Source organism: Phycodurus eques, chromosome 3 (genome assembly GCF_024500275.1).
Source record: "Phycodurus eques isolate BA_2022a chromosome 3, UOR_Pequ_1.1, whole genome shotgun sequence".
NCBI lineage: Eukaryota > Metazoa > Chordata > Actinopteri > Syngnathiformes > Syngnathidae > Phycodurus > Phycodurus eques.
In genome coordinates this window covers 119,443-144,815 of record NC_084527.1, presented here as the reverse complement: position 1 = coordinate 144,815, position 25,373 = coordinate 119,443, and the positions used below count along the sequence as shown (strand labels likewise).

Sequence of the window (25,373 nt, the reverse complement as noted above, 5' to 3'; positions counted from 1 at the left end):
ATCTGAAAAACAGCGCAAGTAATTTTTCATCTACTTACAGATACACGACCTGTAAATTTTCCAATTGTTTATTGTTATTCAAATGTTTTTTTTTTTGTTCGGCCAGTTGTTTGCGATGACGCACAGATGAGCTGGTTTTCCATTAACTCCAGAAAAAGAAGAAGACAGGCCATAGTCCATTTTTTTTTTTTTTTTTTTCATTTTTACTATTTCAGCTGTAGACCTTGGTTATTATGCGTCAAACCTTGCACAGTAAAATGGGAATTTAAAACGTACTTTCTGCATTAATGAAGTATTTATCAGTAATACAGTGAAAATGTGAATATTCAATTTGCAAGTCCATGTAGAGTGTGTGCCCCCAAAACTTGAAGTTAGGGGCCACTGTGCGCCAAGTAAAACATGTTAACCTGGAGCTGTCTTGTGTCCTTTTGAGGGATTTGGTTTTTGAAAAAAAAAAAAAGTGTTTATTTACTTGACACACTTTGTTGGCAGGTTGACCACATGAGTGTGTTCGCGTGTGTTCGTGTATGTGTGTGCGTGTCTGTTCAGGCCTGCAGAGGATTTCCGCTCTGACACGGTCAGGCGGTTACGAGTTGCGAATCGACATGGCCGACTTTGAAAATGCGACAGCCTTCGCGCATTACGCTGAATTCTCCGTGGGCCGAGACTCGGTCAACCCCGAAGAGGACGGATACCCGCTCACGGTGGACCGCTACTCAGGAACCGCAGGTACCAACTCCAAACAACACAATTCTCACTAGGGACCAACAACGAAAAGCCCAATTGGGGCCGAGTACTCGGGCATACGGAAAGACGAATGAAAGTTTGTGTGTCCTCCAGGTGATTCGCTCCTGAAGCATTCTGGGATGCAGTTCACCACCAAAGACCGCGACCAGGACCAGTCGGAGAACAACTGCGCTACGTACTACCAGGGCGCCTGGTGGTACCGCAACTGTCATACGTCCAACCTGAACGGGCAGTACCTAGGCGGAGGCCACGCATCTTACGCCGACGGCGTGGAGTGGTCCAGTTGGACTGGCTGGCAGTATTCTCTGAGATTCACCGAAATGAAGATCCGGCCCAGGCCCAAACCCAACTGACCGTCCATCCCTTGCAGGAAACATACAATGGCTCAGATAAATCAAATGTTGCAATATTAACATCATCAAATGCATTTTTTCAGCTTTAAAATATGACAGCAGTCCAATTGCTGCCCTTCATTTCCACCACGTTAAGTCATTCAGTGAACTCATCTTTTGTTCAGTTAGCCGCAAGCACGTTATTTACTGCATGTAAAAATGTTTAGGGATTGCTCTATAGACAACGACATAAAATTACATTAATATGTTAACTGTAGGACTTATGGATTTATCATTAAATACTTTTTGATTAAAACTGTTTTCTACATTTGTGTTCAAGTAAGTTTCTCCAAGACAATGTGTCCCTTTTTAACTTTGATAAAAATATTTTTCCCTCACTGGGACTCCAACTCGTCGCCAGACGATCAACGCTCTACGGCGAGTTCGTAGCCTAGCCACCTTGCCTATCTTTTTGCTTCCTGAAGACCTAGTGAGTTACCTCTACCTAATTCTTGTTCTTTGTCCCTAGTCTGCCATCTGCCCTTGCTCACTGCGAACCAGTGCTCACCTCTTGCGGCCCACCGACAACGCGGACTCCTACCCTGCCAGACCGGTCCTCGTTGGAACCCTGCCAATCCCGTATTTAGTTCTCGGAGTTCCTTTGTTCGCTTCCAAGCTGCAATAAACCTTTATTCACAAACTCACCTCCCTGTCCTCTCTGCATCTGGGTCCAACTTACAACCTGAATCCTCATAGCATAGTCTGGCCTGTCATGGACCCAGCGGAGACGGATCCCCTTCGCCAAACAGTTACCGGACAGAGCATGCTTTAGGAGCAACACGACCAAGCCCTCACCCTTCTGATTCAAAAGGTATGTGACTTCTCACAAGCTCTCACATCCCTCCAAAATCAATTTGCCTCACTCCAACTGCAAAAAGCAGAGATGCAATACTGAGGCCACCAAACCGGACCCCAACAACGCCTCGGCTGCACCTAGAAATTCTGCCCATAAATGTTATGAACAGAATCGGTGACAACCGAAGGGCAGCCTTGGCGGACTCCAACCCTCACCGGAAACGTGTCTGACTTATTGCCGGCAATGCGGACCAAACTCTGACATCGGTCGTACAGGGACCGAACCCCCGTATCAGGGGGGTATCAGGGGGGTTCAAACTCCCATGCACCCTCGAGGACCCTGTCGAGGGTGAAGAGCTGGTCCACTGTTCCACGGTCAGGACGAAAACCACACTGCTCCTCCTGAATCTGAGATTCGACTTCCCGACTGTCCCTCCTCTCAAGCACCCCTGAATAGACCATACCAGGGATCCCGAGGAGTGTGATCCCCCTGTAGTTGGAACACAGCCTCCAGTCTGGAAGTTCGCGACAGGCAAGTCGCGTTCAGGCACGACGCCCAAAGCAGCACGATGCTCGCTAATTGATCTTCATCAATAAAAGCCTCTTTATACTCCCGTGCTGGCGTGGCCGACAACGCCCGCATTGCATCACGTGACCGACGAATTGGCCTGCGCGGCCCCTCTGCGTCGCTTGACGCGCACATGGCAAAAATTGTTGCTGCGCGAAGAACACTGCAGAGATCATCTCTCGTGATTGGTCCGTTTTAGTCACATGCTGTGGTACTACATACCATCTACGCCACCGCCTTCTTGATCGATTAAGCAGCATAATTAAATGTATCATCTTGTCATCTTGGAGGTGAACTGCAGTACATTTTCAAAATTGCGCAAGTGGGTTCCACTCGAGTATAGCCGCAGCGACGTCAGCGTGGTCCCCGTCCGCGCGAGTATAAAGAATACTTAAGTCAGGAAGGTCACCATGTGGATGAAGACGACGACAGTTTCCTCATTAGCCCTGGTTCAAATCCATCAGGGAACGTTTAACCTTTGCCATCGTAAGGATGAGGAGGATGAAGATTGCAGACCACCCGAAGATGGCGATGCGTCAACGCCGACGGCACTCTAACAAAATGTTGCAATAACAGCACGACCGAGAGTGTGCACGGGCTTCGGGTCACGGGTCACATGCGGCAGGTGTCGTGGATGGCCTCCAAGGTCCTAAAGTCCCTCCATTTTGGAGGAAGTCCGTCCTGGAGGAATTGGCCGCATCGCTGGCACGGAGACTGGAACAGTTCGATGTAGCTCCTCAGCCAAGTCTGCCCACGCGCACACACAACCAGACACGCGCGCACATAAAGACACACCCGAACGCAAACCCAAAACCACACACAAACACACTCAGATGAACACTCACGCACGTGAGCAAGCGTGAGCTGGCGCTTGCTGCAGTTTGGTATTTTCCGCCCATGAAGGAGCGCACGACCACGTGCGCTCGGGCATCTGCGGCAGTTGGTAGTGCAGCAGGGCGGTGGTGGCGTGGTCCGTTAACCTAGCAACCGCACAACCAATTCGCGGCCGCGGTCAGGAAACTGCAACTGGTGGGGGGAGAAACACAAAGAGTTATCATGGTAACAGTCACGAAGGACCGTGGAAATGGGTCAACGTGGCAAGCGGTATCACCTTCCCTTTTTAAAAAGGGGGACCACCACCCCAGTCTGACAATCCACAGGCACTGTCCCCGATGTCCATGTGATGTTGCAGAGGCGTGTCAACCGTGACTCGGATTCAATGTCCCCCGCCTCCCCCCGGGAGGTGGGAGTTGAAACTCCTTCTGACAGGGGATTCTGCCAGACGTTCCCAGCAGACCCTCACGATACGTTTGGGCCTGCCAGGTTGGACCGGCATCCTCCTCCATGCCTCCCGGACACCTCCCTGGTGAGGTGTTCCGGACATGTCCCACTGGGAGGAGACCCCGGGGACGACGCAGGACACACTGGAGAGACTATGTCTCCCAGCTGGCCTCGGAGTGCCTCGGGATCCCCCCGTAAGAGCCGGATGAAGTGGCTGGGGAGAGGGGGGCGTCCCTGCTAAAGCTACTATCCCTGCAACTCGACCTCAGCTCAGCGGAAGAAGATGGATGGATGGATGTTTTTATTTGTGTTTCTCTCGTCCATTGTTGCCCCCAGAGAAAGCATGGCAATCATCTGGAGAGATTAAAAAAAAAAATCTCACATTATGCATTATTTTGCCGTGCGATTGGCTGGCGACCAGTTCAGGGTGTACCACGTCTCGCCCGAAGATAGCTGGGACAGGCTTCAGCACGCCCGCGACCCTGGTGAGGATAAGCGGTACAGAAAATGGATGGATGGATATATGTAATCTGTTATTGGGCTGGAAAATGTCGATTTACATTTTTCTTAAACGCTTGTTAGAATAGGCCTCCTTAAGGCACATATTTTCGATAGGTTGAGGCCTGAGTCTTAGTTGTTTTTGCTGTAAACCTTTCATTGCTATGGGCTTGATTTTCCTTATCTATTTTATCTACTATTTTTTTAACTACTATTATTTTATCTAGCAAGCTTATCTACTAAGCTTGCTCATACTAGACAAAAACAATAAATAAATAAATTAATAAAACAGTTAAGACCGTCGGAAAAGTGCTGAGACATTGTTAAGCTGTGTCACACCCCTGCGAGGGTATAAAACCAAGGCAGGATAAAAACAGGACGTAAACTAGGGGGCGACAGACACTCTCCAGCCGCCGTGCAGCGTCTGTCTCCCAGCGCTGTAATATAAACTCTTCTGGCATTAAACATCCTTAACTGAGAAAATACAGTATTTTGGTAATTATGTTAATGTTAGTGTAGCAGACATTAAAGAAAAAGATCCGGATCTTCGAAGTTCGGACGGAATTTGACACGCTAAAAAAATTACATAGATATGAAGAGACCTTGCGCCACCGCATGGACAACGACGTGCCTACGTGGCGGCCAAGTTGGGAGGGGCGACGTTCCCGTCAAAGGCAATGCATGGTCATTGAAATTAAGTCGTAACTTGTTAATTTTCCAACCGATTTTCAAGAGGTTTGCTTTTCTTGTCAAGGCCAAAGTGTGTGCTATCAATACAGAACATTTAAAAAACATCCCAAACAAAATTTCTACCTGGGAAAGATTACTCCTAGTTCTCTTCTTGTAATTGAACGGCGTTGTACGCAACTGCATGAAGCACAATCGGCATCGTTTTGGTTTTCTTGCTGACCACGCACATATGGAATGCGTTGACGACTTGACCCCGTAGCTTAGCGTCGCCCTAGGCACGCATATCAAAATGGGCTGTGTTGTAGCTACCTACTCATATCTATGGGAATGAAGTCTCGCGCTCGCTGACGCCTGTTGATGAGGTTTGGTGACGCCAGTAATGCAAATGAGGGGAAACCCAGGGTGCGATTGGCGGGAAAAGCAAAAAAAAAAAAAAAAAAAGAAAAAAATGGCGATGGTAGAAGTATGAAGCGGACGCTTGACAAGACGACGAGAAGGCAACACGTCAACATCCAACACGGTAACTTGAGGCTCTTTTTTGTCTTTTCAAGCGAGACGTTTGCTTGTGTGTTGCAGGGTTATAATAGTTTGGGATTTTCCATTATAGTTTGTTTTTATTTGGTTTTGACATTCCCCCCCACATTAAGTTAATGTTTTATTAGTTTTAAGGGCAGGTTTGTTAGTTTTTATTCCTTTTATTTATTTTTTCCAAATATGCTAGTTGAGTTTTTATTACTTTCAGTATTAGTTTTAGTTTTTTTCATACAGGGTATATTTGTCGAGTGTGAGATAAAAAACAACAACAACAAAAATACCATTTAAAATTTTGTATTAACTTACTAACAGATGAATAACCATCCACAGATCAAATGCAGGTACTGTATAACAGGCCACAAAATTTGAAGTGTAATAAGTGCAGGGCATAATACTGCTTCTCAGTCGAGTCGATGCATCACAACGCACGTAAACCATTTATAAGACACATGCTGTTGCTGTAGTATGGCCTTTTAAAAATGTTTTATATTTTTAACTTTAATAGCCCTCTGTTTAGTATTGTAAAAAAAAAGAAGTACTTATTTGCATGGTTTCCTTCCCTTGCTGCAACCTTCCGAAGTGGACTGTCAGGTTTGTGTGACAGTCATAGTCAAAACAGGCACAGACGAAAAATGCTTGTGGTTTATTTAGCTGAAACTTAAGCCTGCTTGTACGACTTGTTTATAAATGGACCAAAAAAGGAGAGCACTTGTTTATTACCTGGTGTCGCGTTTCGGGCTGAGTTGAGTGACACACGAATGGGAGCCATATCAAATCTGTCAAGTTGTCAACCAGCCAGCGGCGAGCGCCGAGGGAGTGTCAAGAAGCGACGTCATCGCGTAGCGCCTTTTTATTGGCTGCTGCTCGATGACTTAGTTTCGAGGCGACACACAGTCAAAGAACTGCAATTCCCAAACGACTGTTCAACGTTCTTTCTTCTTTCAAATCAGAATCAGATCAGAAACACAATCATCTTTATTTGCCAAGTATGTTCAAAAAACACACTAGGAATTTGTCTCCGGTAGTTGGAGCCGCTCGAGTGCGACAACAGACAGTCAATTGACAGCGAACACTTTGGAGACATAAAAACATTGACAAAAACAGTCACTGAGCAATAAAGGGTTGCTCGTTGCTGCGTCTGGTAATGCTGGCACATTTTATTTATTCATTTTTTTTTTTTTTTACAATTGTACAAAAAGATGCAGAGTCCTCTAGCACTTAGAGCAGTTCGAAAGACTAATATTGCAATAGTCCGGTGCAATGACCATTGTGTAGACGAAAACTAAGGACATTTTTGCTATAATTAGTTAACTTTAGTTAGTTTTGTAAACGTAAAATGTATTTTCAGTTAGTTATCGTTTTAAAAAAACATTTTCGTTTTTATTTTATTTCATTAGTTTTTTTTTTCCAATTTTAATTGTAGTTATTTTGCTTGTTTTCGTTTACTGTAATAACCTTGGTGTGTCGCCATAAACACACACACACACACACACACACACACACATCCGCTAGCCTGAGCGACCGAGAGGTGACTTGGTCCGCTCAGTTGACTAAGAGTTGAGTAATTAAATAAAGAATTAAGCAAGCAAGTAACTAACGTTATTATGTGTGTGTGACGTTCGAGGCACGACGGCAACGCACTGCACGGGCGCAGAGACGTCAAAACCTTCCTCAGAGTTGTGAGATGAATCTGAACTCTTCTGTTAAGATGAATTTTTACTCGTTTAAAGTATGTAGATGTCTTCTCGTCACTGAAGTTGTTCAATGCGGGGCATCCTGCCTGGAAACTGTGGGAATCCGAATAACGCCTTTCTATATTCATGTGATGATCGACATAGTTGATCGTCTCATGACGTGATGTGACGTAAAGACCATGAGCCTGCAAATATAGCGCTTGGCTTGTGCCTTTTTCTATCCATAGTACTTTTAGTTGTTGGTAAACGGAGGCGGAAGGAGTTTGAGGACTCAATGGGTGCATCTCAATTCCCCTAAAAGCAACGTTCATAGCTCCTCGCGACACCAATCTTCGAATGTGACCCGGAAGTTGTTGTCATGCCGCCATGTTAAGGAGCGTCTCAAGAGTCTTAAACGCCCACCGAGGAGCGAAGATCGAGCATCGAGGACCCAACAAAAGATAGCTTAAATCAAGGGACGTTAGATGTATCCTCTGCGGAAGTCCTGTAGCTCCTCGACGTTTGAAAATGGGCGTGTACCAGCTGAACTGTGAAAGGAGCAGAACTTCAAATTAAATATTGTAGTTCATCTGTTTTTGTCATTCATTGATTGTTTTAGTTTGAATATTTTGCTGAGCTTTTGTTGTATTTGTGGCAGTATTTAATCCTAAAATGACTTCATTACACTGCCTCATGGTTACTATACGCATAACCAACCACACATTTTTAAGGTTTGTGTAGTAATTAGGCTGTCATTTTGTGAATGTATTTGGGCACATAGAGAAAAAAACGTTCTGTTGTTTTGTGGCTGAAGGCTCCGTCCCCCAGGTGGACAGACGGGCAGAAGGGACGGTGAGGTGGATGGAGGACGAAGATCTTACAGAGCGGGAGGTAGCCATTTGGTTTGGTTACTTTGTTACGAGGGCTTGAGTGGCTGGGGGGCTTCTGCCAGCTGCAGAATGAGTGACGGGGGGCATCAACTATTGGGTGGCGTAATTTCTTGTTTTCTGGAAGGCGGGGTTGGTTACTGTTGTCCTCAGTTAGCTCAGTGCTCTTGCTTGATGTCATTTGTCTGTCGTTTGAATGCCTGTTAATGCCTGGATCAGACTACAAGGCAAATGTGGTCTAAAATGTGGTCTTTCACGATGGCATTATGCCATAAAATGTTGCTATACCTCTGTAAGCTACTGGCAACACTACACGACATTTATTACGATAGTACTGGGCTTTATTTTGTCAAATCAAACACTGTCGGGTAGACGGGACCAGAAAACATGTCACTGGTCAACGCAACCGGATACACCCGTTACCATGGCAACGATAACAACAATGGATCGTGCCAATGTGTTGTATTGTGCTAGGAGGGAAAAAAAGAGGAAAAACGTGGTGTCGTAACCGGTGCTCTGGAGTGGGCTGTCCATTCAAGAAGAGTTTGAGGTATGTTCACGTACTTTTAATACGATACGGCTCGCAAGCAGGCAACAAAATGTTATGTAGCCTAGCAAGCTAGTGCTCGCACTAACGTTTGTATGTAAGCATGCCGGGATTTGTCCAATCATGCTCTAAAGCTTCGGTAAACATTGGTTTGTGCGCGTAAATAAATATTGACGACATCGCCCAAGTAGGTTAACAACGGCGAGCCCGGGAGGCGAAGTGCCGGTCGCAATCGCAATCCTATTGGTCTACGTCAAGGTGCACTGTCAGAGAGTTGTTGTTGATATGTCACACTACACGGAAGACATCCAAAACAATCAAACATGCTAGACTTTTCATTTTGGCGTCGTAGGGCTATCGTAGGGCCAAATTCTATGTCGTGGATTATGTCACACCACAAGATGTTTTGTCATTCCCGACAAAATATGTCAGGCTCGATCTGGGAAATCTGCTGCAATCCGGCCATTATCGGGGCTAAAATCCTGGTAGTCTGATCTCGGCATTACGGTGTGACTGTAATGGTTGCTAATGTCAAATGGGAGTCGGTGTGCCAGTTTTAATGCTTTGTTTTGAATGGTTTGTAAACGTTGTAGTTGGTTGTCAGAGATGGTGATCCAGGTGCTAACTGAGTATTCGAATAGTGGTTGGATGTACGATCGATACTTTCCTAAGTGTAAAGGGTAATGCGTCATGCTTTCCACAGCGGGCTTTGAGATGGTGAAGTCTATTGTTTGCTTTTTGTCAATGTTTTTTTCCGTTTTCATGTTCGTATTGAAATGTTGCTCTGAGGAATTTTGCTCATGACTGATGTGGATTTTCTGGTTGAAAGTGTATGTTGATATTGGGCTCCAGGTGAGTGTTTTTGGTTAATATGACATATCAGAATCAGCACAAGGGTGATGTGCAGAGCTGTGGTAACTATAGAGGAATGGGTGGAGGAAGGTGTCAGGTGTGTTATGTGGCTGAAGAGTCTCTGCTACGATGAAGGTCAAAGTTTATAAAACAGTGGTGAGGCCAGCCATGTTGTACGGACTCGAGACAGTGGCACTGAAGAGACAACAGGAAGCAGAGTAAATGAAGATGTTGAGGATCTCTCTAGGAGTGAGCAGGTTGGATAGGTTTAGAAATGAGCTCATCAGAGGGACAGGCAAGGTTAGATGTTTTGGAGACAGTTAGAGAGAGCAGACTTCGATGGTTTGGACACATCCAGAGAAGAGAGATTTGAGTATATTGGTAGAATGATGATGAGGATAGAGCTGACAATTGAGAGAGCAATAGGAAGACCAAGGAGAAGGCTAATAGATGTAGTGACGGAAGACTTGAGAGCAGCTGGTGTTAGAGAGGAGGATGTAGGAGGTAGGCTTACATGGAAAAGGACGACACGCTGTGGCGACCCCTAATGGGATAAGCTGAAAGGAAAAGAAGAAGAAGCTGTAGATGTCAGGACTGAGAAGTGTATAAGAGAAAGAGGAGTGGGCTCAAAACTGGGCCCTGAAGAACTCTTGCTTTGGGAGTGATAGGTGTTGAGATGGAGGGAATTCTTATTTGGCGGTTATTGAAAAACCTTGAAATGATGGATTGGGTAGATTTTGGGACTTTTAGATTGGAGTCGAGTCGTCTGCTTTTGAGTCCATTTGAGTTTGTAGTCTGTTGACTTCTTTTTTGGTGTGCGGTAATCTGGTCCTAATGAATTCTCTTTCAAGCTTTCTTCTTTGTCTTATGATTTGGAGAAGGTGAAGCGATTAATGTTTGTGTAAACGTTTCACCTGAGTTTTGGGCTATTGTTTCCTCTTGAGCTTGAGTGAGAAGTTACTTTTCTCATCATTGCCTGTTGGTCTGAACTATGGGGTGCAGTTCTGTTTTTGTTTGTGGTTGCTTGCAGATGAAAAGTGTGTGTTTGTGTGTGTGTGTGTGTGTGTGTGTGTCAGTTGAGGTGAGAATGTTTGAGGACGTCTTTGAAGCTTCTCGCGGTGTGGAGTCTCTGGCGCCTGCGTCGAGTGCTGCGGCTGTGCTTTGGGAGCCGAGCGGCGGCGGCGGCGGCAAATCGGCGGAGGAGGACGACAGGGCAGAGTCCAGCAATCTCAGTGTGGGACAGTTTGTGCTCTGCCATTGGTCAGATGGACTCTACTACCTTGGCAAGATACTGAGGGTAATGCACGTGCACATACGACGAGCGGACAACTTTGACGATTCAGACTGAACATTCTAGATATCAACGTATTTCGGACTTGTCGAAATTGCATTTTGAAGAGTCTGAATTTTATTGATACTGAATCTCTGGAGCACAACTGTGACAAGTCGAAACTAATTCCAAATATCTGCGACACCAACATATAGCCAGTCCCGCTGTGAGGTCTTAAATGGGCTTGCCGTATGCGTGCGTGCACACAGACACACACACACACACGTCGTCCATTTATGCTGTGATTAGTAACCACCTGGTGCTCAAAATGATCCTATTTTACTTAGTTGGTTCCGAAAACGAATGCTTAGTACCAAACGTCTTTGTTGGTCTATGCGGTTGTGACAGGCAGAAGAAATCTGCTGCAAGTGTATCCACCTGTTGCCTTTCATACAACAGAATAAAAGCAAAGTGTTCACATTTCACATTTATCAATACATTTAGACGAGCCCATCATTACTTAAGTATTTTTTTGTCTTTTTTTTTTTTTTTTTTCGGAGTGTTGTGAGATTTTTCTAATGTCCAACATTTGCTGTGACTCACAGGATCGTGAAACAGATTTACGCTTTACGTTCGATACGCATATTATGGACAACAGCAACCACACTACTTTTTACGAAACAGCGACATACTCAACAATACCCTCGCACTTACCCAATACTTTGTTTGGGGAAAAACATGATTCACACCTTCTCAATCATCTCCATATTTGTTGTCATACGTTACTCGCCGCGGCACGATGGAAGACTGGTTAGAGCGTCTGCCTCACAGTTCTGAGGACCGGGGTTCAATCCCCGGCCCCGCCTGTGTGGAGTTTGCATGTTCTCCCCGTGCCTGCGTGGCTTTTCTCCGGGCATTCCGGTTTCCTCCCACATCCCAAAAACATGCATGCTAGGTTAATTGACAACTCTAAATTGCCCGTAGGTGTGAATGTGTGCGAATGGTGGTTTGTTTGTATGTGCCCTGCGATTGGCTGGCAACCAGTTCAGGGTGTACCCCGCCTCCTGCCCGATGATAGCTGGGATAGGCTCCAGCAGGCCCGCGACCCGCGTGAGGAGAAGAGGCTCAGAAAATGGATGGAGGGATGGACGTTACTCGTCTTCTAATTTCCATAATTTTCGCATGAATTCGGAGTATAAATTTGCCTGCACACACTCTTGTCATTACACCGCAAACACAAGATAGCCACAGTGTTTGTGTATGTGTGTGGACGTGTGTCAACTTTGATCTGATTGGTGCACAGCTCAGCCCACCAAGACACAGCTGCTTCGTCACCTTTGAGGACAACTCCAAGTTTTGGGTCCTATGGAAGGACATTCAGCATGGTGAGACATGCGTGTGCACACGCAAACACACGCACACACGGACACTTATGTTCACACTGCAGGGGATTATGCCCAATTTGGGTTTTTTGTTAAATCCAATCTGAAATTAGAAATCAGGAACTGTGATACTGCATGCGGAAGTCTGGAGTGGTAGATAAATTTGTTAGAATAGTAAAGGGACATGTATGAGGTGAGCAAAACAGCGGTGAGGTGTGCTGTAGGTATGACAGAGGAGTTTATGGTGGAGGTGGGAGTGCATCAGGGATCAGCCCTGAGTCCCTTCCTGTTTGTAGTGGTGATGGATAGGCTGACAGATGAGGTTAGACTGCAATCCCCATGGACCATGATTGCAGATGACATTGTGATCTGCAATGAAGGCAGGGAGCAGGGGGAGCAACTGAAAGGTGGAGGCATGCACTGGAAAGGAGAGGAATGAAGATTAGCCAAAGTAAGACACAATATATGTGCAGGAATGAGAGGGGTGGAGGGGGAAGAGTGAGGCTTCAGGGAGAAGAGATAGCAAGGGGTGGAGGGCTTGAAATACTTGAGGTCAACAGTCCAGAGCAATTAGAATTAGAATCACCTTTTATTGTCATGAACATGCATGCACGTACACAAAATTTGTTCTCTGCATTTAACCCATCACAGTGAACGCATACACATGTTAGTGGAACACACTGGAGCAGGGGGCAGCTGAAGCGCCCGGGGAGCATTTCAGGGTATTAGTGTCTTGCTCAAGGACACCACAGCCGTGAGTCCGGGGGATGTTGGACGGTGGCAGGCGATGATCTTAACCATTGGGCCACGGCTGCCCAGGTGAGGTGGTAAGGAAGTGAACAGGTTGGAACGGGTGGAGGAAGGTGTCAGGTGTGTCATGTGACAGAAGAGTCTCTGCTAGGATGAAGGCCAAAGTTTAGAAGACAGTGGTGAGTCAGGCCATGACGTACGGATTAGAGATAGTGACACTAAATTCCTTGCAATTGTACATTGAGGAACATTGTCCTTAAACTGTTGGACTATTTTCTCACGCACTTGTTCACAAAGAGGTGAACCTCGCCCCATCTTTGCTTGTGAATGGCTGAGCAATTTAGGGAAGCTCCTTTTCTACCCAATCATGGCACCCCCCTGTTCCCAATGAGCCTGTTCACCTGTGGAATGTTCCAAACAGGTGTTTGATGAGCATTCCTCTTTTTTGCCACCTGTCCCAGCTTTTTTGGAACATGTTGCAGCCAGAAAATTCTAAGTTCATGATTATTTGCTAAAAACAATCATGTTTATAAGTTTGAACATTAAATATCTTGTCTATGTTGTGTATTCAATTAAATATAGGTTGAACATGATTTGCAAATCATTGTATTCTGTTTTTATTTATGTTCAACACAACGTCCCAACTTCATTGGAATTGGGGTTGTAGAAATTTCAAAGTCATTTTGGCCCTCTGCATTTTTCACATATATTGAAGACTGACAATAAATGCTACCATACCACAAACGCGACGCGCTGAGTTCACGGAAGTAAATACAGCTTGAGCGTCCATACTGCGCTCGGATTGGATGCATATCCGACTTATATCCCCATACGAAAGAGGGGGATATTTGAGACAATCAGAATTGTACTGCTCACATTGACGTGAACAAATCAGATACAAGTCACATTGGGCAAAAAAAAAGGGGAATTGCGCTGCAGTGTGAACATAGCCTGAAACAGAGAAAGTGGCAATTAGAAAAAAAAAATTGTCTCCTTGTAACTGTAACTAAGGATTTATCCAATCATGTTGCAGCTGGTGTGCCGGGGGAGGAACCTCGCTGCTCGGTATGTCAAGAGACGGGGCCAAGCTCTGCCAGTCAATTAAACAAAATCCTCATTTGTGGAAAGTGTGGCATAGGTAAGAATTATTGAATAAAAATGTATTTAAAAAAACAAAGAAACCAACAAACAGAGCGGCTGTGATCACATTGTCTGTCTGCGCATGTCAGGGTTCCACCAGCAGTGTCATGTTCCTGCTGTCGAGGGCAACAGTGACATAAGTCCCTGGTTCTGTCGACGTTGCGTCTTTGCCCTGGCTGTCAGGGTACACACACACACACACACACACACACACACACACACACACACACACCTTCATGAAGAAGTTGTATGTGTAGGAATGATGTGAGCGTCCTCGCCTTCCCTCCCTACAGAAAGGGGGTGCTCTGAAAAAGGGGCCCCTGGCTAATGCTCTGTTAGCCATGAAGCAGGTTTTGTCGTACGATCTGAACGCTCTGGAATGGGACTCTCAGCATCGGACCAATCAGCAGCAGACTTACTGCTACTGTGGAGGCCCCGGAGAGTATGACACCACACGCGCACACACTCACGCATACAGAGTGATAATGTTAAAGGGGTCTTAGTGGCTGGTGAGCTGATCTGTGTGTGTGTGTGTGTGTATTTTCGCGCACATGCGTGCGTAGGTGGTATCTGAAGATGCTTCAGTGTTTCCAATGTGAGCAGTGGTTCCACGAGGCGTGCACACAGTGTCTGCAGGAGAGCATGATGTTTGGAGACAGGTGCGCACACGCCTCCTCTGACTTGGGCCGGGCTGAGGTCATCGCTCTCGACTCGAGCCTCACCGATGAATCGCGGGCCGATTATAGTGTATCCTCTAAAAATCCACGTTCAGTATATGATAGCGATGTATGAAGTTTTTGGGTTGCATTGCCCGTGGTTCATAAATCTCTCCGGCTTAAACTCACTCAGCTCAGTGAAACGGCAAGAGAAATTTCCTTTTTAAATTTTTTTATTTTTCCTTCATAGTAAGCTGTGACTTTGTAAAACAATATAACACCACACTTTAGTGCTGCTTGTGAAAACAGTGTTTGGGTACGTCAAGGAGAGCGTTTGTGTGTGTGTGTGTGTGTGTGTGCGTGTGTGTGTTTTAACATTGCGCAAGTTTCATCTTTGTTCAATTCAAGTCAAGTTTGTTTGACGAGTTCCTAATCACAAAAGAGTCTCAAAGGCCTATCTATACACGCCTGCGCTTGACAAAGATTAGTGACATCCCCTTATCTAAACCCCCCAATAAATAATCAAAGCTATGCAAGTGCAAATTCCCACATCCACCTTTATCTAATATGACTATTATTTAGGGTGTCCCGATCCGATCTTTGAGCTAGGAAATCGGTCCGATGTCAGCAAAAACAAAAACAGTATCGGATCAGATGGGACTGAATCTAAAATCTCTGATTTTACCACTCTTATAAAGCAGTCGATTTCATGCGCCGCTCCAGCACTTCTATCCAGCAGCGCCCGGATGGCGTGCAGAGCCGCCGTGATCACAACAACAGCTTGCTAAGGTGGTAACATAGTAACAAGTAAGAATGAATGTAGCTTACTAAAAGTCGTTCATTGAAATTCCAGTTGAAGTTCACTGGATAACTAAACAAGCATCACAAAAGAGTTACACCTCTTGAATGTTGAAATACATCACAGACTTGGTTTCTTTCTTCATTTTTGTTCACAAAAAATCGCTAGCTCAATGCTAACACACAGTGAATGAAAAACACCATTGACGAACTCATGAAAATTATCTTTCAAAATAATGAATATTGGTACACAAACAATGTAGAAACAGATACAAATAGACAATATAACAATATTCTGGCATATATTCTTCAATATAATAACACTGTTCGATGGTGAATTCTACCTCTTACTGCAAGTTTGTACCTCATTGTATGCACCACACGGCCCGTCAGAGGTCAAGACTTGGAATTGGTTGGTTAGCAATAAATGGGTCTGTTTTTCTCATACTTCCGGTTGCTGATTATTGTTCTCTGTTTCAGTAATATCATTTGATCAAGCCTTTTCTAACATTCCATACTCCAAAATAAGTAAATTATGTATGATTATTGCTGATATCAGATCGGACTGGTATCTGCCAAAACTCAAGGCTGCAATATGAGTATCTGATCGGAAGTGAAAAAGTTGGATCGGAACGTCCCTAAATATTATACAGTTTACAGTCTTTATGTTGACAGTGTTATTATTTAAAGTTCCTTATTTAATTTCAGTATTGCTCTGCTTCTTTCCCTTGAATCATGGTTTGGTTATTATAAGAATTTGAGATAACCTTTATTAGTCCTGTAATAGGAAGATTTGCATCGTTTCAGCAGCAATAGTGGATACAGGAAATAAAAAAAAAAATAGCATGCAAGGAGGGTGGGTTTTCAGCAGTTCAAAATTTAAAACCTTTTACCCATTTGTCCACAGAAACCCAAGTAAAAAAGTGTTTGTGTGCGGTATACTGTATATCTTGTGTATATCAATCTCCTTATTTCATATATCGACCGATATACTGGCTATCGACTTATTTTTCTTTTTTTTTCTTTTTTTCCCCTAATAACTTGGCCGCTAACAGGGAGGAGCTTGTTTACGAAAGTGTTGTCAATTTCGCAACTTTTTCGACCAACTAGCGACTGTTTTTCATCAAAAACATTTGTGTGTTTAGTTTCCAGCAAGTAACCGACCATCTGAGTTGTATGACAAAAAAAGAGCCCGCTGAAAGGCACTCACCAATAACAAAAAGCAAAACTTGCCTTGAATAATGTCATTGGCCTTTTCTATAAGTCGAAAAAACAATTCAGACGGGAAATGTGATTTTTGTGAACAAAGGTGAGAGATGATTTGGAGTGCGACGCTGACCTGGTGTCGGCCTCGTAACGCCGTTCTGTCTGCAGGTTCTACTTGTTTGTGTGTTGCGTGTGCAACAACGGCTCGGAGCACGTCCGGCGTTTGTGTCTTCGCTGGGTGGACGTGGTCCACTTGGTTCTCTACAACCTATCGCTCAGCAGCAAGAAAAAGTACTTTGAGCTGGAAGAAATCCTGTCTTTTGTCACTGCGCACTGGGAACAATTACAGCTGGGAAAGGTACAAAATGAAAGCGCCAGCTGACCCCAGCCCAGCCTGACCCTCAGCCTAACCCTCTTCTCGCCCAACATCTGCTTGTGTGTGTAGTTGGCAAACACTCCTCCGGCAGACAGGGGGCAGCACCTGCTCGACGCCCTCAACAAGTACAAGAGCAAGTAAGTCCCAAGCCATGTTTGGAATCGTTCCTTCATTCGTTCAGCCGTTCACCACTCAGGGATGATTTTTATATCGTGGACCTAGATAGTTCCTAAAACTCTCTTTGCAGGGAGGAGGGAAGGAGCGAGTTATTGCAAATGCAGTTTTTAAAAAAAATATATATATGAATTATTAATAAATTCATATCTATAGATATATTAATTAATTATATATAATATATGAATTTAATATGAATATATTCATATTCATTATGAATGACATTGCTGTTGCATGATTGCAACATTCCAGATCGTCAGCTGGTGGATGTTCGTAATAAATAAATGACAATAACATTGTATTGTTCTAAGTGGACTGTGTCAGTCTGTGTTGTGTTGTGGGTGTTCACCATTTTTTTTAGATGTTTTGTGGGATATATTGAAGGCACTATTTTGGGGATACTCTCTACTCAGTACACATTCCAACCGCGACAAAATCCCCACCTCACTGCAGTTTTGCCTCACGATACAGCGGTTCACCTATTGCGGATTCCGTGCATTGTGGATTTTTTTTTCCCCCCCCATGTTTTTATTTAGATTGTGCATAATTCGGCACATCGCGGGATTTTGAGTGCATGCTGTAATTTCTTTTTTTTTTTAATGGTAAAAAAAATGCCCTAGCCTAAAACGTAAAAAAACATTCAAAAGAATATTTTATTATGACACATTCCCTAATTTGGGAATGCACCCCCCCCCAAAAAAAAATTATAATAATCAAACATCCTTGCACACCCATATTGATGAGAAATTCATCAAATTCAAAATACTGGGGATTTTGTTCCTGATATTTTCAGATAGCGAAAGGGGCATAATTAGAGCTGTCCAAGAAGGTTTAGGTGACAATTGGTTTCAGTTTTGTGACATTAAGCAACATTATGATTTTTGCATTGTGTGGACTGTCCTGACAGGAGGGGGAAAAAAAATGAATTATGTCAGCGCATGCACGCTACTTCGTGGATTTCGCTTTTTTCGGCTCGTGGTCCGGAATCTAAACCAGTGATAAACGAGGGATAGATGTATATTAGTTAGGACTCGAAATTGTGGCTACGGACAGACTGTTAACACAGCCCTGTGCGTGCGTGCGTGCTTCCGTGTGTGTGTGTGTGTGTGCTCTCAGGTTTTTGTGCGGGAAAGAGATCAAAAAGAGGAAGTGCATTTTTCGTCTTCGGACGCGGGTTCCTCCCACGCCGCCCTTAAAACTTTTCCCTGAGCGCGCTCACTGTGAAGGGGGGCGGGGCTGTAAGAAGGCCATCGGCCGGATCAGGTGACTGCTTCAACTCCAGAAATTCAGCACGTATTAATCCTCAAACATTCAGTCATCACTTCTCCATCACGAAAGGTTGACAGTTGTCATCGTGTGTGTGTGTGTGTGTGTGTGTGTGTGTGTGCACAGCGCTTCATCAGAGAGGAGGAAGAGGAAGTCCAAGTGGTTGTTTGAAGATGCCATCCCTAGTGTAAGGAAACTTCATCTGTTGCTGTTGTTTTTGTTTAAACAAACAATCTGCATTTGTGTATGTAGAACGATCATCACCACATGGCCACCATCTTCGACTTCACCCTGGACGAACTGCACGAACTCAGGAGGTCTCATGCACACGCATGCGCACACACTATATACTGACATTTTGGGGGTGATGTGAGTGAATTTCACTATTGATAACAGGATTAGGCAGGAGCGGCAGTATTGTTGACAGTAAAAAGAATAAAATGGGAGGGGGGGGGGAATTCTGTTAAATTTGGGCTCAGGATTGGCAGGAAGGGAGAGTCAAAATCCACTCCCGTGTCAGCCTTTAACAGAAGCTCACATTCACACATGGCGCATTGGTGACGGTGTCGATGGTTATGTCGTGTTGCAGCCGGACGTCAAGCGTCGATCAGGACTCCACAGACGTTTCCACATCGGGTTCTGTTACCACCAGCCACTCCAATCAGCCAACCAGGTACAACACTTAAAAAAGGAGGCAGGATCAATGTCAGCCATTGAGAATGCTTGATGAAATCAATCTCAAGAAGTTTGGATCGGTGTTCGGAATCCCTTGCTAGTCACTGTACAGGAAATCGCGAGACTGCCATCTTGTAGTGCGCTTCCATGGCTTGAAATTTCATTTTGCCCTTACGCTGCCCTCCAAAATGTTCCATGACGAAAGCCATCAGAGCTACTTTAGGTCACACAAGAAGACAATTAGGCTGTTATTGTTCCGATTTTGCCCCTTTCCGACCACGGACGACAAACGCCAGACTATCTTCTGTCTTCCAAGATGATCCTTAAACCACTCGGCAAACATCTGTCATGAACGGAACAGAGGATAGGACCCAAAAATGCACGACTCCAAAACAAATGGACAGTTTCCAAAAAGAGAGGTTTAATAGACGGGCATAGGTCGGTACACAGGCAGGCAATCCAAGAAAGGCAACAGTATCCAAAAACATGAGGCAAAGAGGCGAGGTCGATAATCGGAACAGGGTCAAGTCTTACTGTGAGTCTGTGACGTGGAAACAAGGAATCCTGGAACGCGACGGAAAGGTACAACGAACTGGCGACGAGAGGGAATGAGACACGAGGTTAAATGCGAGGGGTAATTAGGGTGGACGAGGCACAGGTGGTGAAGATGCTCACAGGAGCAGGTGTGTGTGAAACAGGGGGAAGACAAAAACCGGAACACGCACCCATGACAACATCGGCCCGTCTTCGTTTTTGTGAGATCACGTGTAATCAGAGGTGGGTAGAGTAGCAAAATATTGTACTCTTCAATATTGTAAGTAAGAGTAATGTTACTTTAGAATAATGTGACTCAAGTAAAAGTAATGTGACTCAAGTAATGTAAAGTAATGTGACTCAAGTAAAAGTAATGTGACTAAAATGTGACTCAAGTAAAAGTAATAACTAGTCATCCAAATATTTACTTGAGTAAGAAACTACTCAATGAAAAAAAAATCAAGAGTAACGTGAGTTTTTTTATTTTATTTTATTTTTTTTATTCATCAGAGCATGAACATCAAATAAAATAAAAACAATATATGGAAGTCGACACACACCTGCCACCATTTAAATTTTTAACTGCCAAAAAACCAACAACACATGCCTAACAGAAACATCATTTGCTTTATTCACTTAAATGACTTCATGAAGAAGCTGTTTGCTGAGCAGACTTAGTGATTGTGTGTGCGTGTGCGACACCATAGGATAGGGCTAATGTGGCCATTTCCACTCCCAAAACAACAAAAGAAACATCAACTTACCGCAAGATATTTTCTCATGTTAGAAGTGGTCTGAAATATCCAAGTTTGGGCAGTCGCAATTTAAGAACTGCATGACTTAGAGACTGTACAGTAAACACATTCGCGCGGCTGATTTTTCCCCCCCCCAAAATGAGTCATTTTGATTGACTCGCAAAGGCTACGTACGACGTACGAGGTCATGCGACTGCCTTGTGTCGTCTGATTGGTGAATTGGAGTCAAATGACATTAGTGATTGGCGCAACGGGCGCCCTATGTGGAAGTCGAAGATGGAGTCTAAAAATAGATGCGCATACGCAAGAATGGATAAATAAAAGTAGCGAACGGCATGTCGATCATTGTAACGGGGTCAAAGTGTTAATCTTTCTTCACATAAATACTCAAGTAAAGGTAAAAAGTACAGTGCATGTAAAGTACAGTTTATCGAAAATGTCACTTGAGTAAATGTAGCGCGTGACTACCGACCTCTGCGTGAAATCACGTGAAATTTGTGCCTCAGAGGACTTGTTTGGCGCTCGGTGGTGGAACAGAATCTTTATGTGTAGTGTTGTGTATTGAGATTATCGGCGCGCACAGTACGACAAACTGTTAAATGTTGTATCTTCATGTGTGGTGTCTGTAACACATCAGAAAATCATCTCTTAAGATTTGAAAAATCTGCATGTGTGGTGGACCAGTCCTAAAGTGCAAAAGCCTCTTAAATCCGGCAGTCTCCAGCACGTTTCCACCTGTTGCCAACAGCGGACGCTGTCTGTTTAAGTGCCGCAACACGCAATCTAGCGCAGTCTGCTATTTGGAATCGTCGTACGTTAGCCCCAAAGTGGCAAGTTTGTGTGTGTTTTTTTTTCTGTGAAACACACTCAATTTAAAACAATAAATTATCTTGGATTTATTTGTTCAATAGTTCTTGCACAAGGTCCAAGCAATGCATTGTAATTATGCGACAGCAATCATGTTATTAACGGTGCCCCGATAGTTTTCCAAAACCTGTTTTCATTTGACTGCTCCACTGGATAAAAATGTGTATCTCATGATAGGGGAGTCGGCAACGATGAATGATTGCGGACGCATTCGTCGTGTTCGCAAACTTCGCAATCATTCATCGTTCCTGCCTCCCCAATCACTACAAAAGATTTGCAGTGGGACTATCTAGGTCTGCTATATCAAAATCCTTAGAATGAGTCACTGATTCCCAGCACAGCCAAGTTGTCAACCTTTGACCTGTGTCTTCAGACGAAAGGTCGGCAGCATGAAGAGGAAGTTGCCGAGCTCCGCCTACAAGCATCGGGGCGATCGCATCCAGGCGGGGTCAGAGGAGCCTTCCGGAAGCACCGTGACAGGCGCGTATCCGGCCGACTCCCCCGCGGCGTCGGGCAGACCGACGGGCGGCAACGAGCGGTGCCACGTGCTTGCGCGTCGCGTCACGGCAGATGGCGCCCTGCAGTATCTGTTGCAGTGGGACAGCGCCGCACCTTACTAGAGGCAAGGCGAGGACACGGCACCGTCTCCGCCTCGGTCACGCGGTGTGCACGCTAAAGCCCCGTTTATCGCACGGGATACGTTTCAGATCCTCACCTGCACCCGGGGAAAATGGCCATGATAGAGAGGCCAAAGAAACGGTTTGGCCCCTGCCACTTGCTTTAAACACTTTGAAATTGATCAAAGCACACACCGACTTCCTAAAAGGCTCTTATCTTCTTCAAAGATTTTTGAAGTATTCCGTAGCGCCTGTTCTCAATGGCTGGCTCAGATTTGCCTGTATACTGTAAAACGTAAAAGGCATCCGAATAGACGGTTGCAGTCGTCACCCGCTATGTCGCGCTTCGCTTTTTGCGCTCGTACTCTTGCATATTTCTTTTTGCATTGCGCGTTTTCACTGTCGCGGGATTTTGCGCTGATCATTTTTCCACACGGACTAAATGTTACTGGAGACTCGTGTGGTAAAAAGCGCGAACCAGGAGGGAAGAGTGCGTGAAGCACAGAAAAGGTCAAAGTTTGCGATCGTTTCACAATTAGAAAATAAAGTGAAACGTGTCGACTGCAAAGCACAACCAGCTTCCATGACGCAAATGCACATCTACGCTAAAGTTAGCTCATTTAATATAGCCTAGCACCGTTAGAACCAATTGTAATCCCTCAAGTCAAGTAAATCAAACTGAGGCCAGGGGGCCAAATTTGGCCCAGGATGTAATTATATTTGGCCCGCAAGACCATATTAAATGTGTATTAGAGCAGCTGGCCCGCCAGTATATAGCACATGCACCACTAATCAGAATCAGAATCATCTTTATTTGCCAAATTATGTCCAAAAAACACACAAGGAATTTGTCTTGGGTAGTTGGAGCCGCTCTAGTACGACAACAGACAGTCAATTGACGGAGAACACTTTGGAGACAGAAAGACATTGACAAAAAAACAGTCAATAAAGGGTTGCTAGTTATCTGGTAATGCCGGTAAATTATTATTTTTTTTTTGACAAAAAGATGCAGAGTCCTCTAGCACTTAGAGCAGTTCGAAAGACTAATATTGCAATAGTCCATTGTGCAAGGGGTGCCGATTCTTCAAGTGAGTAGTGCGATAATCTGGGCCAATGTTGATTGTGCAAATGTTGCAGATACTCCTCAATCAGTGTGCAAATGGAGCAGATGCTACTCTGGCATGAGTGGTCAGTATTGGTCAACAACACATATGCAAATAGTGCTGCGTGGCGAGACTGCACGAGTAATATATAATTGGCCCCACAGAAATGTGACAACAAACTCAAGTAAAAAAAAAAAAAATATTACAAATCCCAGAATGCTTTGCTAGTGTGTCGGCCCATCGGTCTCGACCGGCGAGCGCAACCTTCCCTTTCTGTTGCAGTCATTAGCAACTATGCTACCGGTCTCCTCGAGCAAATTGACACTTCCCCTTCCCAAAAGTGGCCAAACGAAAGATGGAAAACGGTTGACTTCCAAGACGGGCGGGAGACAGATGTTCTGTTCACTAAAGTCAAAGACAGACCGTGTTGTCGTGTGCGGAGCAACGTGGCTGTCACAAAGAATAGAAAGAACATCATTGAATTCGTGTTTTTTTAATGCCCTTTATCAACTCCTAGACAGGGACTGTTAATAGTTTGAGGTTTGGATTTTTATTGAAGGACATTCTTATTTTTTTGGGTTGTTTTGTTGTTGGCCTTTGAAAAAAGAGTTGGTAGTTGGAGATGGATAAATAGAAGATGGAGACAGAATTCATGTTATCTATTTAAATACAATTACCACTGATGTCTTTTATCGCAAATTTTATTTCTCGTGTTTCATAATGGGGCGGAACGGTGGACGACTGGTTAGAGCGTCAGCCTCACAGTTCTGAGGACCCGGGTTCGATCCCCGGCCCCGCCTGTGTGGAGTTTGCATGTTCTCCCCGTGCCTGCGTGGCTTTTCTCCGGGCACTCCGCTTTCCTCCCACATCCCAAAAACATGCATGCTAGGTTAATTGACAGCTCTAAATTGCCCGTAGGTGTGAATGTGAGTGCGAATGATTATTTGTTTGTATGTGCCCTGCGATTGGCTGGCAACCGGTTCAGGGTGTACCCCGCCTCCTGCCCGATGATAGCTGGGATAGGCTCCAGCACGCCCGCGACCCTAGTGAGGAGAAGCGGCTCAGAAAATGGATGGATGGATGGTGTTTAGAATGTTAAAGTTTGTTTATTCCAGATTCAGTGTTTAAGCAAAATTTAAGTTTGTTGTCAATGATAAACTTTAACGCTACTTTTCTGCAGAAAAGGGAAACATGCTCATCGCAGTGATTTTTCATTCAATTTTGAGTTTGGCCCGAGACGTTGTCCCAATTTTTTATTTTGGCCCACTGTGAATTTGAGTTTGACACCCCTGCCTCAAGTGGTCAAGGATAGAGCGCAGATAGAGTGCAGGTGCACTAAAAATTGCCTTCGGGGAAAGAAAAACGAACAAAACAAACAAGCACATTCGTACAGCGGATACGAACGACCTGCAGACTGGCTAACCTTAGCTAACGACAGCCAACGCTACACTCTCATTGGCTGACTCTCACGTCACTCACCAGGCCCTCTCACGTCACTCGCCTTTTAAAGCCCCATACGTTCAAAGTGACAGATACTACACTGTACAACGTGACGATGGCGACTGCTGACAGAGGAGCCAGCCTCTTGGCGTTGTGAACCAAAGAGAACTCCGAAAAAACCTGAAGCGGAGACTCTGCGTTGTGTGTCACTTTCACTTTGGCACAACAATAAAGTATTGGGAATGTGAAACGTACGCAAAACGACTGCCATCCATTAGCTGCGGGCGGATGGCAGCCATACATTGGACACGCCCACATTACACAGCTGAATCAACTCCAACATTAAGTTTGTTAATTGTACAAAATAATAAAGAGTAAACATTGAATGATCGGGAGCACAAACTCAACAGCGACCCCAAGTGGACAAAATAATACCTGCACCTCACATGCATATTTTGTATAATAATATGCATAAAGCTTTCAAATATATATGAATATCGAAATAAATATATGGTCGCTACTTGGCTGATTTTGTTTTGACGTTTTGTGGAATGTAACCTCGCCATAAACGAGGGACTACTCAAGTGTGCGTGTGTGTTCATTCCGTGGCGGCAATTGGTTGTGAATAAAGGACGTCTTAAAAATGTGCAGGCGAACGCTTGCCCGACACCACGTGACCCTCGTGAACGAACGTTGCGGCTGGCCGAGTCCCAGAATGCTCGGCGCTCTCGCTCACATGATCTATGCAAAGACACGCCATTGGTGAGCACCTCTGACATCATCGTCAATCATCAGATCATATTCAAGCGTCTCGCAGACGTTAAACGGAAATTGTGTTGGCATGGTAACAGCGGTCTCATGGACCTGTTTGACAGGCGTGCGCTCATTGTTTGACCAATC

General features: G+C 44.7%; 2 protein-coding genes and 1 long non-coding RNA gene across 7 annotated transcripts in view; 2 read left to right on the top strand and 1 right to left on the bottom strand.

The window, feature by feature from the left end:
* The window catches only part of fibcd1a (fibrinogen C domain containing 1a), a 10,182-nt gene extending 8,787 nt beyond the window's left edge, over window positions 1–1,395 (top strand). For both annotated transcript variants that reach the window (XM_061671174.1, XM_061671173.1), the window contains 2 exons: window positions 550–729; window positions 841–1,395. In XM_061671174.1, coding sequence (XP_061527158.1) covers window positions 550–729; window positions 841–1,100 — 440 coding nt within the window. In that variant the 3' untranslated portion in view covers window positions 1,101–1,395. The remainder of the gene's footprint in view (window positions 1–549; window positions 730–840) is intronic.
* Window positions 109–6,309, bottom strand: LOC133399595 (uncharacterized). Its single transcript, XR_009768232.1, has 3 exons — window positions 6,226–6,309; window positions 3,348–4,137; window positions 109–3,249 (listed from the first exon to the last, which is right to left on the bottom strand). It is a non-coding gene; the product is annotated as an uncharacterized LOC133399595 (long non-coding RNA).
* On the top strand, window positions 5,415–25,373 carry phf19 (PHD finger protein 19). 4 transcript variants are annotated; one of them, XM_061671171.1, is made up of 15 exons: window positions 5,415–5,491; window positions 7,993–8,069; window positions 10,541–10,761; window positions 12,038–12,119; window positions 13,900–14,004; window positions 14,096–14,190; window positions 14,300–14,448; window positions 14,570–14,665; window positions 16,835–17,024; window positions 17,112–17,179; window positions 18,333–18,479; window positions 18,609–18,669; window positions 18,735–18,799; window positions 19,072–19,155; window positions 21,687–25,373. In XM_061671171.1, the coding sequence occupies exons 3-15, from the start codon at window positions 10,552–10,554 to the stop codon at window positions 21,931–21,933; spliced, it is 1,599 nt and encodes a 532-aa protein (XP_061527155.1). In that variant the 5' UTR covers window positions 5,415–5,491; window positions 7,993–8,069; window positions 10,541–10,551; the 3' UTR covers window positions 21,934–25,373. The 4 variants fall into 4 exon arrangements, with proteins under 4 accessions (XP_061527155.1, XP_061527152.1, XP_061527156.1 ...); XM_061671168.1 differs by lacking the exon at window positions 7,993–8,069 and having other exon boundaries at window positions 5,419–5,491; XM_061671169.1 differs by lacking the exon at window positions 7,993–8,069 and having other exon boundaries at window positions 5,449–5,491; window positions 10,495–10,761.